The following is a 16,003-nucleotide window of genomic DNA, read 5'->3' as shown; positions in this document are numbered from 1 at the left end:
TTTAAAAAAATTTTGGCCATTATTTTTCAAAAAAAATGTTCTGCCCTGTTCTTACTTTATTTTCCTCTGGAACTCCTGTAATGTGAGTGAGGCCGTTTAATACTGTCCCCTAGGTTTCTGAGGCTCTATTCATTTTTCTCTAGTCTTTTTTTTCTTCTTCAGATTCTGTGATGCCAACTCATCTGTCTTCAAGATTGCCAACTCCACCTTCTGCTACGTCCTATCTGCTGACCATCAATACAGTTAGATTTTCATTTCAGTTAGTGTCCTTTCAGTTCTATGGTCATTTTAAGAAATAGTCTCTATTTCTCTGCTGTGAGTTCTTGTGTCTTCATTTAGCCTTTTGAATGTACTTATTGGAGAGCATTTTGAGTCTTGGTCAATCTCACCTGGGCCCTTGGTGGTTGGTTTCTGTTGGTTGCCCTTTGTCTTGGCTGTGGCTTATATTTTCCTGCTTCTTTGCGTGTCTAGTAATTCTCTAGGGTGTACTGGACATTGGAAAATAACAAATGTCAGAGACTCTAGATTATCTTCCTCTCAGGAGTCTGTTCCAGTTTGCAGTCCAGTCATTCTCCCTGTGGGCTGGCCTAGGCTTAGTTCTGTGCTGCCATTGGGTCTGCTGAATGCCTGGGGTGTTTCTGGCCCCCCTAAATGGCAGAACTTGATGTCCAAGCTCCTTCTTTCAGGAGGATCTCTCAGGGTTTGCTTAGGGTTTCTTCAGTCATGTGTAGAGTGGGCCTTATTTTAGGGTAAGGTCAGCAACATATGGCTCACAGGCCACACCTGGCCTGTGAATGCATTTTTTTTTTTTAAATGGACACAATACCTTTATTTTTGTATAGCTCTTGAGCTAAGAATGTTGTTTATATTCTTTAAAAGTTGTTTTAGAAAAAAAGAGTCTGACAAAATCTGTACTGTGGCATGTACAACTCTGTGACTTTTCAGAACAAGTTTGCTGGCACCTTGGGGACCAGGTCCTTAATCTCTAGCTCAGTTAAATGTCCCAGATGTGTTAATGGCATGGACAGGTCTTCCCTGCAGCACTGCTCCAGTGCAGTCCAATCTCTAACAGCCACTCCTCCAGAAGCACCGTGGGGTCTCGGCCGACAGCGCTTAGCTCAGCCCCAGCCCTCGCCTCCGGGACGCCCGAGGCCTTCTCCTTCAGCAGGCTGCCGGGGTCCCCACCGGCTTCCCGCCCCGCAGCCTCGCACCCAGGATGCAACCGGCACCCTCCTCGGCAGGGGCGTCCGCAAGACTCGCCCCCGGTCATTCTCTTGCAAGGTCCGCAGACCCGCCCTCCGTGCCGTGAAAAGCAAGGCTTTATTTCGCGGCATTCCCAACACGTACCACGCCAGGCCCAGCGTGGCAGGCGAGGGTGAGGGTGGGGACACAAAGGGACCGCCGCGACACGCGGAGCGGTTAGGGAGCGGACGGCGGCGGGAGCCAAGCGCGGGGACGCCCGAGGGCCGGCTCGCGCCAGGGGAAGCGGGCCTCCGGCCTGTGGGGAGCCGGGCCGGGATCTCGGTGGCGGGAAGGCCGTCCCTCGGGTCCCGCCTCCTGGCAGTGACGTGACCTCGCGGCCCAGGGAAACCCGCGAGCGGAGGCCGGCCGGAGCCTGGGGCGTAGGCGCGCGCAGGTGCACGGCCGCGGCGCCCCGGGGCCCTTTCCGTCGGAGGGCAGGCGGAGGGAAGGCCCGCCCCTTTAAGCCGCGCGCCCCGGAAGTGGTCATGCGGCGGCGCCGAGGCCGGAAGTGGACGCGGCCGGCGGCGGCGGGCGGCGCGGCGGACGGCCAGCTCGGGAGCGGCCTCGGGGCCGGCGGCGCGGCTCGGGCTCGGGCGCGGCGGGCCCGGCGCGGCCTCGGGGGCCCATGGGGCGCGGGCGGCCGGGCCGGTGAGCCGGACGCCCATGGACGCCCCTGAGGAGCCGCTGCCGCCGGTGATCTACACCATGGAGAACAAGCCCATCGTCACCTGTGAGTGCGGGCGCGGGCGGGGGGCGCGGCCGGGCGCCGGCCACCCCGGCCATCCCGGCCACTCGGGTTCTGTCGGCCGCACCCGCCCGGCTGCCGCTTCCTGGAGGTGTGGCCGGAGGCGGCGCGGCCTCCCGCTCCCGGCGACCTGCGACCCGCGGGGACGCCTCTCGCCGGGCCGTGGGACAGCGACTGCCCCGGGCGGCCGCTGCCAGGACCCGGGCGGGGAGCGGGGCCGCGGGATCCAGCCTAGAGTAGTGTAGCTGGGTGCAGCCCCCAGCACGCCGGCCGGCCAGCGGGTGTCACCTGGTACAGCCCCCGGCGACCCGGCCGGCCAGCCCCTGGTCACCCCGTGCTGCGCCCAGCGGCCCGGCCGGCCAGCCGGGTGTCACTCGGTGCAGCCCCAAGCAGTCCAGCCGGCCACTCATGTCACCCCATGAGCCCGCAGCAGCCCGGCCGGCCAGCTCCTGGTCACCCGGTGCAGCCCCCAGCGCCCAGCTGGTCATCCCCTAGTCACCCCTTGCTGCCCACTGCAACCCGGCATCCCTTGCGGCCCCGTATAGCCCCCTGTCGGCCCCTGTAGATTGCTCTCCGACTAGCGCTGTGTGCCCCATTGGCCCCCAACCAGTCCCTTTCGGCCGACCTGCCCCAAGTTGCAGACACACTGGCCGGGAGGGGGGCGGGCTTTCCAGTGGGCTGGGTCAGCTTGCTTGTGGCAAGCCGCTCAGTTGCAGGCGCACAGGGAGTCAGAGCACAGGTTGTTCCCGGTAAGTGTTAGGTAGCCAGAGTTGCAGGTGACCAGTGCAACCCCGTTTTGACACAGCTTTGTTCCCTGTCATTGAAGCTTCCTGCAGCCCTCTGGGCAAGTGCTGGGCACTTTTTCAGAGGAGAATCCTAGGCCTGGTGGTCAGAGGAGTTGTTCCACGTGACAGGCCCAGCTCAGGACAGCTGAATTGCTATCTCTGTGCCTGTGGTTCTTTTCCTTACATTAAATGCACACCCAAAGGAAATGCTTTTCTGTTACAGGAAAAGTTTAACTCTAATTTTAAAGTATAACTTTAGAAATAAAAACTTTAAAAAACAACGGGGCTTGTGGGAAGTGTTGAGATGTTGACTGACATTTTGATGACTTGCTGAGCAGGCTTTCAGCTACAAGTATTTGGATTTTTGACTGTTGACAGCATGTATTTTCTATATCTTAATGACATTGTGCAGTTAACTTTTTCCAAGTTCTTTCTATGCTTTGAAAAGAAGCAGAAGCTCTCCTATGTTGCAAAGCCTGGTTCTTAGGCCAGAGCCCAGTGTTCTGTAGGTCTCCAGAACTCTGCTCTCTCTATTTGTTCCTCTTTCCCCCTTCATTCCTTCTATGAATAAGCATGATCCTTGTAAACTCCTCTTGTTGGATGCCTGAGAAATTGTATAAAGTTTACATTATTGCTTCCTCTTTACATAATGGGTTTTCTTTTAGAGGTGACTGTCTGATTTAAAGTTGGAGTCTTGCATAGTTTTGCTGTAACTTCTCAGAATGTTAACTGAAAGTCTTGCTGGACTCTGCACATTCTGTTGGAGTGGATAGACGTGTCAGAGCTTGTCTGGAGGCCTTGCCACTCCTAGGTGCTTCTTGATTCCTCAGGGAAGGTGAGCTCAGTTCACGTTCAGTTTCAGTGTCTTCCAAATCATGGAAAATTTTCTCATGGAGTGCTGCATGAAGTATGAATGCTGCATAAGTGTTCATTGCTGGTGGGGCATCTACATACCTGATTGTATTTCCTCCTCTTAGTTTGGGAAGAATTTCCACAGGCATTGTATAAATGTCTGAGAGCTCCTACTCTGTTAGGTTTTGCCAGGTCTAAGGGCTAGAATCTGTTATCCTGTAGTCAGTGTTTGAGAAAAGTTTGATGGTCAGTTTTGCACAGGTATGCATGACAAGCAGCTGTGGGGTGCAGTTTCCTTTCCTTCAGCTTCTTGGGATGTGGTGTATTGGTGGAATGTTTTCTGTGTTTGAGTAGCAGGAGGAGGAAGTGTTGTACTGATGGAACCGCTGTCTCAGAAGGGCAACTTTCATTCTTTGGAATCTCAGAAAAGAAAGTGGCTTCAGTAAATGTTCAGAGAAAGTTCATTTGAAAAGTAAAACAGATCTCTTTGAAAGTAGAGTTTTAATTAATTAAATAATAAATTAATTTTAGTACCAGGGATTAAACCCAGGGGCACTTAACCATTGAGCCATGTCCCCAGCCCTTTAAAAAAAAAATTTTTTTTTTGAGACAGTCTCACCAATTTGCCTAGTACTGAGCTAGGTTGCTGAGGCAGGCTTTGAATTTGCAATTCTCCTGCCTCAGCCTCCTAGGTTTCTGGGATTATAGGAGTGCACCCTTGCACCTGGCAGTAGAGTTTTTTTTTTTTTTTTTTTTTTTAAACATGTAGAGCGTCTGACTTCATGGTTCATGCTTGAGATTCCATTCTTGCATGTCTGAGGCTGAAGCATTTGTCCTGATTTCACTTCATCCCATTGTCGTCCTCTGGCTTTCAGCGGCTTGTTTAGGAGGACCTGGCCTAAGCAGTGCAGACAAGGGTAGTAGGAAATGCCTGAAGAATTCTACTCAGGGGCCAGTTTACAGCCTTTTTAATATTATGTACATATTATGTTAGTTTGAAGCATTTTTGCTTTAAAATATCTATTTATGTCTTATTTGCAATGTTCTTACTTCACATCTCCTTGAATACTTAGCCAGCCCTTGAACTCTTATGGGGGCTGTATTTGTTTTAAAATAAAAACAGTTTATGCTTATTATCAGTTTTTTCCATAGAATTGGAAGATTTTGCTTTCGTGAAAAAAAAATTGTGCTTACCTTTTTGAGAAGTATCTGAAAAGTAACTGGTTCAGGTAAATTTAGGAACATATGGTACCAACATTGTTAGGCAGATGCATAGGCATGAGAAGAATGAGAGATTCCCAGACATTAGGGGTAAATAGAGTAGATTGTTACTTTAAACCTTGCTGAATTATTTAAATACTATTTTGAAGCTGCCTGGAAGTTTTAATACATTTTAATCCATCATTAAAAGATTGTTAATTTTTGCCTAATAGGCTCTGGTGAGGAGAGACTAACTACTTCAGGAGAGGATCCACTTGGCACTAAGGCTAGTTAGAGCTTGTAAATACTGAAGAATGCTTCTGAAACTATTCTGCAGTGGGCTGGGCGATGAATCACCCAGTCAGAGCAGTTTGAATATCTATTGTATAATTTATTAATCATGAGAATGCTCAATGAACTGAAACAAATCCAGGGAATCCATTTGATCTAAATTTAAGTTCTAGCTTAGATTCCCCCCACCCCACTCCAACCATATGGTCAATTCTGTTTCAGAATAAAGACTTAAGTTTCTGTCCTTTCCTGCTAGGAAAGACCTATTCTTTCTCCAGGTGTCTCATTCATGGACAAAGTCAACATCCTTCCACTGATTTGTGACTTTTCTTTGTTCGCTGTTAGGCACGGTGCCTAAGATAGCACATGCTGTCAACTTGGAGTTATATAATATTGAAAAAATAATAGTTCTCTCCATCCAGATGATCTTTTTTTGCTGGTAACATCTTACATTGCCTGTTTCCTTTTTCTGAATCTGTTTTTGGGGTTCCAGATCTGATGTTCCAAATCTTTCCATTTTGACAGGGGAAGAAAGGCAGCAGGGATGTAAATGTGTGTACCTGGTTGGAGTGTGGGTTCCCTTGCAGGCTAACCTTTTTGCACTTGAACATTATAATTTTCCTCCAGGTTTGGAGGTGTGGTGCTTGGGATGGAAGCATTGTTTTCCACTGATTTGTTTAAGGAACTTTTTTTTTTTTTTATTAATTGGTTAACACACATGTAGGTTTTGAATCATGTAGGCTGAATCATGATTGAGAAGGGGGGAAACTGTCCTCCTCCAGATCCTGGGCTGCTCTCGGGTGTGTGTGTGGAGGCAGGAGTAAAGGTATCACCAGAGTGCTCACCTTGTTCTATAGGTGTGGCATTCTGCCTGAGGCTGGTTAGGAGCAATTGTGTCTTCAGGTAGTGACCTTGGCCGCACTTGATCTCTGCAGACCTCATCTGTGATGTGGACAGTTGGGTCGACTAGTTTAAAAGAAGGAGCATGTATGAAGCTCTGGAGAGAGTGGCTGGGAGGTAGTCAGTGCACAGGAAGTCAGCTGCTGAGAAGAGACCCTTCACTGTCTGCTCACATGCCTTGGGAGTCAGTGAGTTTCCAGACCACCTCTAGGTTAAAGGGGATACCTGGGGCTTGCATTCATTAAGCAGTTGGGTCTATTAAGCACTGTATCCCAACAGCTGCCGTGTAGTTTTTGTACAGGAATATTCTTTGCCAGTTGATGGGATGAGGTGACTTAGTGTGTGTGATCTCACAGGATACAGGTGGATCTCCAGGGCCCACTCTCTTACTGGCTTTGTGCCCATCTGCAGACCAGAAGGATGGGGACCACAGGTCCATAATTGCCAGCTTCCTGTTTCTGTCCTTTCCTTCTCTACTCCCGCCTTCCTTTCTGCTGTCCTTCCTCTTCCCTAGTCATTACTCGTCTGGGTCCGTTCTTAACGTGAACTGTAAATCTATTCACGGTTCTTTGGCCTTAGAGAATGTTTGAGTTTAAATTACAGATCAATGACTTTGGAGTTGTTCATGAATCCCTTTTTATCCCGCTATAGCTGACATTCAGTGGTCAGCACATATAATCTGTTTAGTTTTGAACTATGTCTAGAGTCTGGCTGTTTCTCTCTCCTTTACTGCTGCTCCCAACTCTTCCGCGTTTTCATGTTCCCAGGACACTGCTGTGGCCTCCCAGCTGGCCTCCCTGTTCCGTCTAGCCTCCTTCCAAGAAGTCCCAGCGTCTGAGCGCTCTGCTCCGCCCCTTCAGTGGCTCATTACCTTCCCGGAACCTCCACAGGACTGGGGTATACCTCAGTGGTGGAGCTCTTACCAGCATTCATGAGGCCCAGGGGTTTACCCCCAGCATAAAGAAGCAAAAATGAAAAACAGAACAAGAGCAATCTTCAAAGACCCCTTAGACACACAGCCCACCTCTGTTGCTGCCTTCCTTGCTGTGCCCGGGACCCCTGCAACCTGCATTGGCCTCTGGCCTTTGTCACTGTGTCTTTCTGCCTTCTCTTCTCCTGAGTTCCTGGGACATGGTGGCTCCTGCCTGCCCTCTGGTATCTGCTCAAATGTCACCAAACTCTAGGTCTGCTCTGACCACCTCCCCCACACCACTTAGGTTTGGGGTCCCATTGATTTCGCCATCTTGGCTCAGCAACCCCTGATGCCAGTGCTTGTTTTTGTGTTCATTGTCTCTCCACCCTAACCCTGGCTGGTGTGAGGCTCATGACTAGAGGGATGTTGTCTCTTTGGCCACTGCTGTACTCTGGCACCTTGCACAGTGCTTGGCATGGGCAGGTGCTGAGTAAGTAAGATGAGTGAGTGAGCATTTCTCCAAGGGAAAACCCTGCTGTATGTCATCCTTGCTTCCACAAGACAGAAGGTTTTGCTGCCATAAAATTATTAAGTACAAACAGAGCTTTGTAGAAAATCCTTGGAGAGTTTGAATCCTGATCTCTCTGGTTTGTTTTAGGTAAATTATATGCCCTTAGCTTTTTGACACAGGCACATTCTCTGTTTGGATGTTTTGAATTGAGGATCCCATTAATCCAGTAAAACAAATAGAGCTAACTGGTTGACCAGAAAGCAGTTTTTTTTTTTCCTTTTTTTTTTTTTTGCACTGGGGATTGAAATCAGGGGCACTTAACCACATCCCCAGCCCTTTTTTTTTTTTTTTTTTTTTTTAATTTAGAGACAGGGTCTCACTGAGTTGCTTAGCATCTCGCTGTTGCGAGGCTAGCTTTGAACTCGTGATCCTCTTACCTCAGCTGCTGGGGTTACAGGCGTGTGCCACAGCCGCTGCACCCATCTGGAGACCAGATTTGCAAGGTCTTAGGAGCTGTGTTTGGTTAGGCTTTTTTTAAACCTCAAGTCAGTAAAATATAACTATGTGACCAAAACCAAGGTACTCTTGGGGCCCAGGAGGGTCTTCTGAAGCACCCTTAAGGAGAGGTCGTCTGGTGTTTGGAGGGGGCCTTGGACAAAGATACACTTCTTATTCTATAAAACTGAACTTGAAACCTTACAAATGCACTAGGAGAACATCAGTCCATCTTTGTTATCAAGTGTGGAATCTAGAAGTGGAATTGTTGGATCAAAAGGTGAGAAGTTTGACTTGTGAAACTTTCTTCCAAATGATCCCTGTGAAAAGCTATACCCAGGTTTGACTCCCCTACACTGGGTAGGGGAGAATGCATCTTTTTTATTTTTTGACAGGCTGATGGGTTGTGGGGATAAAAACCCAACTATTATTTGGTAGGAAAAAACTCAGTTTTAATAGCTTTATTGACTTTAATGTACATACTATAATTGAACACTACTTTTGGTAAGTTTTTAGAATTCTCTAGTCATCATGACAATTCAGCCTGTTACCTCCAAAAGAACGCTGGTAGAGGTAGCAGTTAATCCCTGCTCTGCCCCAGCTGGGGCACCCCGTGCTCCGCGTCTACAGGTTGGTTTCCTAGACATTGTGCGCAGTGCAGCCATGCAGGTGTGGTCTTTGCATCTGGCTGCTTTCACCTGCGGAGTTTAGGTGCACGCGATGCACTGCTGTCAGCATGCCTTCTGTTATTGCTGAGGAGGATTCCACTCTATGGCTGTTCCTCAGCATGGTCATCTTGTCACCAGTTGATGGGCACTTGGATTGTTTCCACTTTTTGGCCTTGTGAATAATGCTGCCATGAAAATTTGCTTGCATGTACACCTGCGTTTTCATTTTTCATGTGAAGATTCTTAGGGGAGAATGGCTGTGTCACATGATAAGGTTATGTTTAACTTTTTAAAAAAAATATTTTTTGAGATGTTGGTGGATCTTTATTTTATTCATTTATTTATATACTTTCCAAGGTGGCTGTCCTGCTGCTTAACATTCCCCTGCAGTCTAGCAAAGATTCCAGTTTTCCCATATCCTCAGTGATAAGTTGTCTTTTTATTTTTTTAACTATCATCATCTTATGAATATAAAGTGGCATCTGCTTTAAGTTTTAATTTGCATTTCCCTGAATGCTGTATTCTCTTCAGTGAAATGCTTATTCAAGTCTTTTTCCCATCTTTTAATTGCATTAAAAAATTTTTTTTGTAGTTGTAGATGGACAGAATGCCTTTATTTTATTTGTTTATTTTTATGTGGTGCTGAGGATTGAATCCAGTGCCTCACGCATGCTAGGCAAGTGCTCTGCCACTGAGCTAAGGCCCCAGCCCTTAATTGCATTATTATTGACTTGCAAAAGTTCATTTAATTTTCTGGATATATGTCCTTTTTTGGACATGATTTGAAGATTTTTTTCCCAGTTTGGTTTGCCCTTTCATTTCCTTGTGTCTTTTTGAAGTGCAAACTATTTAATTTTTGACAAACTCTTAATTTTTCTTATAGATTGTGCTTTTCATGTCATATATAAAAACTCTCTGGTCAGGATCAGTGGCTCATGCCTATAATTCCAATGACTCGGGAGGCTGAGGTAGGAATATTGCAAGTTCAAAGCCAGCCTTGACCACTTAGCAACTTAGCAAGACCCTGTCTCAAAATAAAAAATATAAGGACTGGGGATGTAGCTCAGTGGCAAAGCACTTCTGGGTTCAATCTTCAGTGCCCTCCCTGCCCCTAAATAAAACCCAAACCAAAAAACACTCTTTGTCCAACCCAGTGTTATCATAATTATTTTAGTGTGTATGTATCTTTTGTCCTTGAGGTTCTTTTTATAGATTTATTAGTAGTTTGACGTCTCCTGAATTCTGGATTACCTGTTTACTTGTGCTGCCTTAACGTTTATGAGGTGAGGAGAAACGTGCCCTGGTGAGTTGGAAGGGCACTGGAGAAAGCGTGCCTATTCTTCTGTATTCATCCTGCTTGTATCAGTTTCCTAGGGCTGCCATAACAGAAGCAGTACAAGTTGGGTGGCTTAAAACACAGAAATCGATCCCCACCCCATCCTGGAGGTGGATGGCTAAAGTTAAGGAGCCTCTGTACCTCCCAGGGCTCCCAGCAGCCCTTAGCATCCCCGACCCGTGGCTGGTCACTCTGTCATCTCATGGCCACCTCCTCTCCCTGTTTATTTCCCCTTGTGTTTTCTCTTTGTCCTACACTTGTCACTTGTCATCAGATTCAGGGCCTAGGACAGTATGTATCTCTGTGTGATCTGGGATGACCACCCTGAACTTGATCGCGTCTCCACACGAGGTCATGTGGACACCCAGCTCTGAGGGTCCGCCCCTCAGCCCCCTCTGACACCAGGTGTCAGTTTTACATGTTTCTTCTGCTTCTGTGAATTCCTTCCCGACCTCTTGACCAAGAGTACGGGTTCCCGGCTTTGGGGCTTTGGATTCTTCTGGGTGTTGACACTGAGTAGAATTGCCTCTTCTGAGAAGAAGAGCAGCCCCTTCTGCACGCTCTTACTTTTTCCCTGTGGAAATAAATGCCTTTGTTTGGCCTTTTTTGAATATCTATTACACGATATTTCCTTTCTCAATATTATTTTAGACCCTTGTTTGCAAATTAAAAAAAATACGTGAGTAGGGAAATAATGAAGAAACTAGTATCAGTTTTAGACCTTGGTTTCTCCTGAGAGCATTGCATGTTTGGAAAGTGTTCCTGTTTTCAGCTGAGAGCAGTTAACATTTAGGTCATTGCATACATTTCAGAGTTGAAGTTTTCAGCAAAGCCTGAGGACTGAGAACAACCCATTTGGGTGATAAAATCTGGAGCACACCAATTGTGGGCATTTTAGTTCACCTGGACCAGTCATTAAGCTTTTAAAAAAATAGAGATGATTTAAAAAATAAGCTTTTAAACATCAAGTTTGACAATGGGAGGGCTGTCTGAGATTATTTTCAAGTTATTTTGAAGAGCAGAGGGCCAGTTGTGCTCTGGGTGACCGTGGTTATCAGTGCTGAGTAACCACAAGGGCCAGCTCCGAGAGGTTTGGCTCTCCTCCAGCATGGGCTCACCAGTGCTCAGGGAAGTCAGACTCCATCTGCCCACAGGCACAGGCAGGTCTGTCCCTAAAACTAGCCCTCAGAGACAGCCTTTTCCAGAGAGTTAAGTAAAATGGAAAATCACTTTTTAAATTTCATTGAGGGGCTGGGATGTGGTTCAGTGGTAGAGTGCTCGCCTAGCATGCGCGAGGCACTGGGTTCGATCCTCAGCACCACATAAATGTAAAATAAAGATATTGTGTCCACCTAAAAAAAAACTTAAGAATAAAAGTTAAAAATAAAATAAAATAAATTTCATTGAGCATTCTAAGAACTCAAACTTACACTAGAAATTCTTAGTAGTCTTACTCATTCCAAAATGCAATTTGGAGTCTGAAAATTTGCCATTACTCCTGCTGTAGAATGTCCTATCCTGTGGGTCCTGGTTTGATTGGTGTGTCACATGAGTGCTGAGGCATTTTCACCGCTTGAAACTGTACCAGCCCCTGTTCCATGCCAGGCACTATTGTGGGTGTTTGGTGGGGCTTTACCTGTGAGTAAAGGTCCAACTCTCACAGAGCTCTCCTCCTAGCAGCCAGTGAGTTGGGCAGTCCCTGCCTCATTCTATATTATTTTGGAGCAAATTTCAGACCTCATATAAATGTTTATGATAACTGTATCTGTTGTACACTAAATGTTTGTGCCCCCTCAAACTCCTATGCTAAGACCCCAGCTCCCACATGATGGCATTTAGGAGGTGGAGCCTTTGGTTACATTAGGCTAAGAGGGTGGGAGCCCTTCATGATAGGATCGGTGGCCTTGTAAGAAGAGGAGATGAGGTGCTGAGTCTCCCACTCTTACTACTTCATCTCACGGAAAGGCCAGGTGAGATGCAGTGAGAAGGTGGGCATCTGCAAGCCAGGGAGCAGGCCTCCCAGCAAGTGGACCTGCTGACACCTTGGCTTGGACTTCCAGCCTCTGAACTGTGGGAAGTGCATTTCTGCTGTTGAGCCCACCTGTCTGTGTCACTTTGTTATGGCATTTGAGCTTAGAATATGTCTCTAGATAAGGACTTTCAAGACATCACTACCAACCTTTAACATACCCAAAATAATTCTTAATGTGAACTATTCAATGTTTACATTTCCCATTTGCCTTAACCTTCCCAACTTTGTAAACTAGCGTTCAGACACAGTTTTTATGCAGTCAGTTCCCTGCTCCTTCTGTGGCTTGCCATGTGCTGTAGGCCACCTTGTCTCGGCTGCTCCGCTGCTGCTGGGTTCCTTTTGGTTCTTCACACTGTTCAGTGGTGGTGTGTCTGATTGGTTTTCCACTCCGTCCTTAAGTGTTGCAAGATGGTTATATTGTAATTTTGGCGTTTTTCATTTGTTGGTTGGAATCTTGCTACAGAAAGGGTGTGTGTGTGTGTGTGTGTGTGCGTGCGCGTGCGCACGCACGCACCCATGCATGTATACATGCATGCTTACTGCTTACAGTGTTGGCTCACCCAGTAGTGCAGTGGTGCTGCACACTTGACCTTTCCCCAAAATGAGCTGGTTCACTAGCACCCTGCAGTGGTGATCGGGTGGCTTTTTTAAAGGGTCACAGAAGCGCTGGGTGTACTTGAGGCTGTGGTGGCGGCTGCTTCATTGTGTGCATGTTGTCGCATCTTTGGCTGTGGAGAGCCTCTTTCAGGCTGGCTTCAGAGGCTGGTTCTCACTGCCTGGCATGGCAAATGCCCCAGCTCACTTTGTACGTTTCCCGCCCCAGTCCAAAGTCCGCTGATTGGGCAAGGAGCCCTGGTTCCTTTTAGGGAAAGCAGTATTTTAAATTAAAATCAAAGATTGGGGTTTCAGTGAACTATGCTGTCTTTTATATTTTCTTGTGCACTGAAAATCTCAGCTCTCGAGGGACTTGGGGTGATTAGAAGTTCTCAAGCTTGAGCTGTGTTGGAATCCCCTGGTGGACTTGTTAGATGCCTGGAGTTCTGCAGGAGCAGGGATGAGCAGGGTCTGACCAGTGTGTGACCAAGGCCAGATGATGACTGTGCTGCAGATCCAGGGAGCCACCGTGTGGGGTGCCACACGACCGCCCAAATGCCTTGCCCCACGTTGCACTCAACATGTGCTGGGCTGTGTGGCACACTGGTAGTGTGTGGAGGTCTTCCTCACTCCTTTTCACAGTTGTGTAGGGCTCCACCGTGTTGTAGCAGTTATGAGGTCCACACTGCTAGTCCCCATTGGTACATTTGAGTTGTTTTTCATTTCGCTGTTTTAGTGCCTGTGTCAGACGGCCTGTGCTGGCAGCTGCCTTCTAGCATGCCTTGGGATAGAGCCCTGTAAGAAGGCTGTGGTCTGTGGTAAATGTTAAGATTATTTTGCTAAACTGCCAAATTCCCCTCTTTAATGTCTGTACTGTTAGGAAACTGCCGGGAGGTCAAGGGTAATCTGGATACAGTGGTTTGAAGATGTGTCTGTCCATAGCCCAAAGCAGGGCACACCCGGAGCAGGTGGGGCCTCCTCAGTGTCCCGACTCCTTCCAGCTGCTACAATACTCCTGTTTTCCTTTGTGTAAATCTATGTAAACTGTTGAATACTGAGTCTTTGGTGTTTTTCAGTTCGGGAACATTTATCCAATCTTTTTCTTTTGAAAATTTTTAGAGTGAAGTCTGGTCTTAGAGGGCTGGAGAAGATGATGGTCATCTCCTTGGATGGACCTCTGAACCTCCTTGGCATGTGTGCTCAGTTGTCCCTCAAGTTAAAAGAGAGAGGACTTTGGGGACCTGGGGATGTGTTTCAGTGGTTAAGCACCCCTGGGTTCAATCCCTGGTTACTAAATAAATAATTAAGAACTTTGGGTTTGGGGACTTTATATCTTTTTTTTTTTTTTTTTTTGTACCAGGGATTGAACTTGGGAGCACTCAGCCACTGAGCCACATCCCAGCCTATTTTGTATTTTATTTATGTTGTTTAGTGCCTCGCTTTTGCTGAGACTGGCTTTGAATTTACAATTCTCTCATCTTAGCCTCCCAAGCCTCTGGGATTGCAGGCCTGCACCACCACTCCTAGCTGGGACTTTATATCTTTGTCTCGTCTTTATGTGTCTGTCCCTTCTCTGCAAATTCCCATAGCATAAACTCGATGAGCACTAATGTGCTGTGCAGTTTTCTCTTGGTCACCCCTGGGAGAGAAGAACAGAGGGAGGAAGAGAGAATATACGCGCGTGTGTGTGTGTATGCAGGGCTGAGGATCTGGAGGAGAAGCAGAGGCCATGTAAGGACCAAGAGGAAGGCCAGGTGGGTGGGCATACATAACTAAAGCCAGTGACAACCGGGCAGATTCCCCTGCATGTGATGGAACATCGTGGCATTCCAGCAGACCTGAGGCTGGGGTCCATGACATCAGGCAGTCAAGGGAAGAAGATCCCCATCTCACTGACTGCAAATGGCTTCTTAAAATGAGGTCTTCTTTAAACAGTGGAGGGCTTGCGTTTCTTCTTCCACAGGAGCCTTCCAGTGAAGTAGGGCAGTGTCTGTGCAAGAGACAGGGGTGACTTGGCCTTGCTTCCTGCTCATGCAGTCTGGATCCGTTTTTTAGGCGCTGTTTCTCCTTGCTTCCCACCCAGCCCCAGATGTGGAAGCCTTTCATATGTATACTTCAGGAGGACGCTGGTGTGCGGGTTCCCTGCTCCATAGTATGCGTTCAACATTAGTTTTCCCCATGACAGAATTCCTGGTTTGAAAGATTAATTTTCATTATGGTATTGACATTGGGCATGAATTACAGCAAATCCACTGTACATTATTGAACAGGCTGAGACAACTTCCCAGTTTGTGACCTCAGAGTTTTTTTATTTTATTTTATTTGAAACTCTGTCTTTCCGAAAGCTGATGAGGAGCAGTTAATGAACGTGTGGTCTCTGAGCAAGCAGGGTCGGGCTTGGGCTTGAAGATGCGCCCTCCATAGTGATGTTTCCAAACTTGAGGACATAACCTAAACTGGATCGCGGCTTGCGTTCAGCAGCAGTTTGAAGAGTAGCTGTTTAGCGCGTGTTAGATAGATCACATATTTCATTCTGCTCTTTGTTATTGAGGGGTCACTCTAGGCCTGATCCCACCACCACACTGCTTCTCTGAGTCCCGATCAGGGGCTCACCCAGCCCTGGCCAAGAGCTTCAGATGTGAAACGCTTGCTGCCTCTCACCTCTGCAGGTTCTGTCGCAGACCAGAGCTCTGGTCGACCCTTTCCTTCTGTATGGGGCAAGCTTGTGAGGGTTATCAGACTCTGTGTACATGTTCCTTGTGTACTTATGTGACACTGCATTGCAGGGGTCGTGTGCGCGTGTGTGTGAGTGAGATGTTATACGGAAAGCTAAGTAAACAAAGAGAAAGCTTCCATGTGGTTGGCTTAGTTTCCATCTAGTGAATAGTAATGATTTTTATATATCTGTGGAAACCTTTAATGAGGCTATAGAAATTGGCAAAAAATAAACTTGAAGCTAACAGAAGAGGTGTTTTTGGTTTCTGTTTTGTTTTGTTTTGGTGGTGCTGGGGATCGAACCCACGGCCCCAGCATGATAGGCAAATGCTCTGCCATTGAGCTACATACCCTGGTGCTAAAGATTTTCTCACTGAATTGATTTCTGAGATGACTGCCAAATAAATGAACAAAATGAAAGTGCTAAGTGAAAATATAAAGATTATTTTTATCTCCATAAAAATGTAACAGCAGCAGCCCTTTTACCACTACTCTAGGTTGTATCTGCACATCCACTGCTCACTCGCACTGTGGCCTTGCTAGGGAGCCATTTTTAATTTCTGCTTTACGTCTGATCCCCAGGCACTAAATCCCCAAGCTTACTGTGGAGAGTAGGCTGTCCCTGCCCTGGGTGACCCCATGGTGTACAGGACGGCGGCTTTCAGGCTGTCCCTGCCCCGGGTGACCCCATGGTGTACAGACGGCGGCTTTCAGGCCTTGCTTG

The 16,003-nt window shown here is 47.4% G+C and overlaps 1 protein-coding gene across 2 annotated transcripts in view; it reads left to right on the top strand.

Moving 5' to 3' along the window:
- Positions 1-1,835: 1,835 nt before the first annotated feature.
- The window catches only part of Trappc10 (trafficking protein particle complex subunit 10), a 76,765-nt gene continuing 62,597 nt past the window's right edge, over positions 1,836-16,003 (top strand). The window contains exon 1 of one of the 2 annotated variants that reach the window (XM_076867173.2): positions 1,836-1,972. In XM_076867173.2, the coding sequence (XP_076723288.1) occupies positions 1,906-1,972 (67 nt within the window). In that variant the 5' untranslated portion in view covers positions 1,836-1,905. Of the gene's footprint in view, positions 1,973-13,363; positions 13,383-16,003 lie in introns of those variants that run through there. The other variant, XM_076867175.2, reaches the window with a different exon arrangement.

This window comes from Callospermophilus lateralis, chromosome 10 (genome assembly GCF_048772815.1).
Source record: "Callospermophilus lateralis isolate mCalLat2 chromosome 10, mCalLat2.hap1, whole genome shotgun sequence".
Classification (NCBI taxonomy): Eukaryota; Metazoa; Chordata; class Mammalia; order Rodentia; family Sciuridae; genus Callospermophilus; species Callospermophilus lateralis.
Note: the sequence above shows the minus strand (reverse complement) of the source record. Positions and strands in the feature narration are given on the sequence as shown.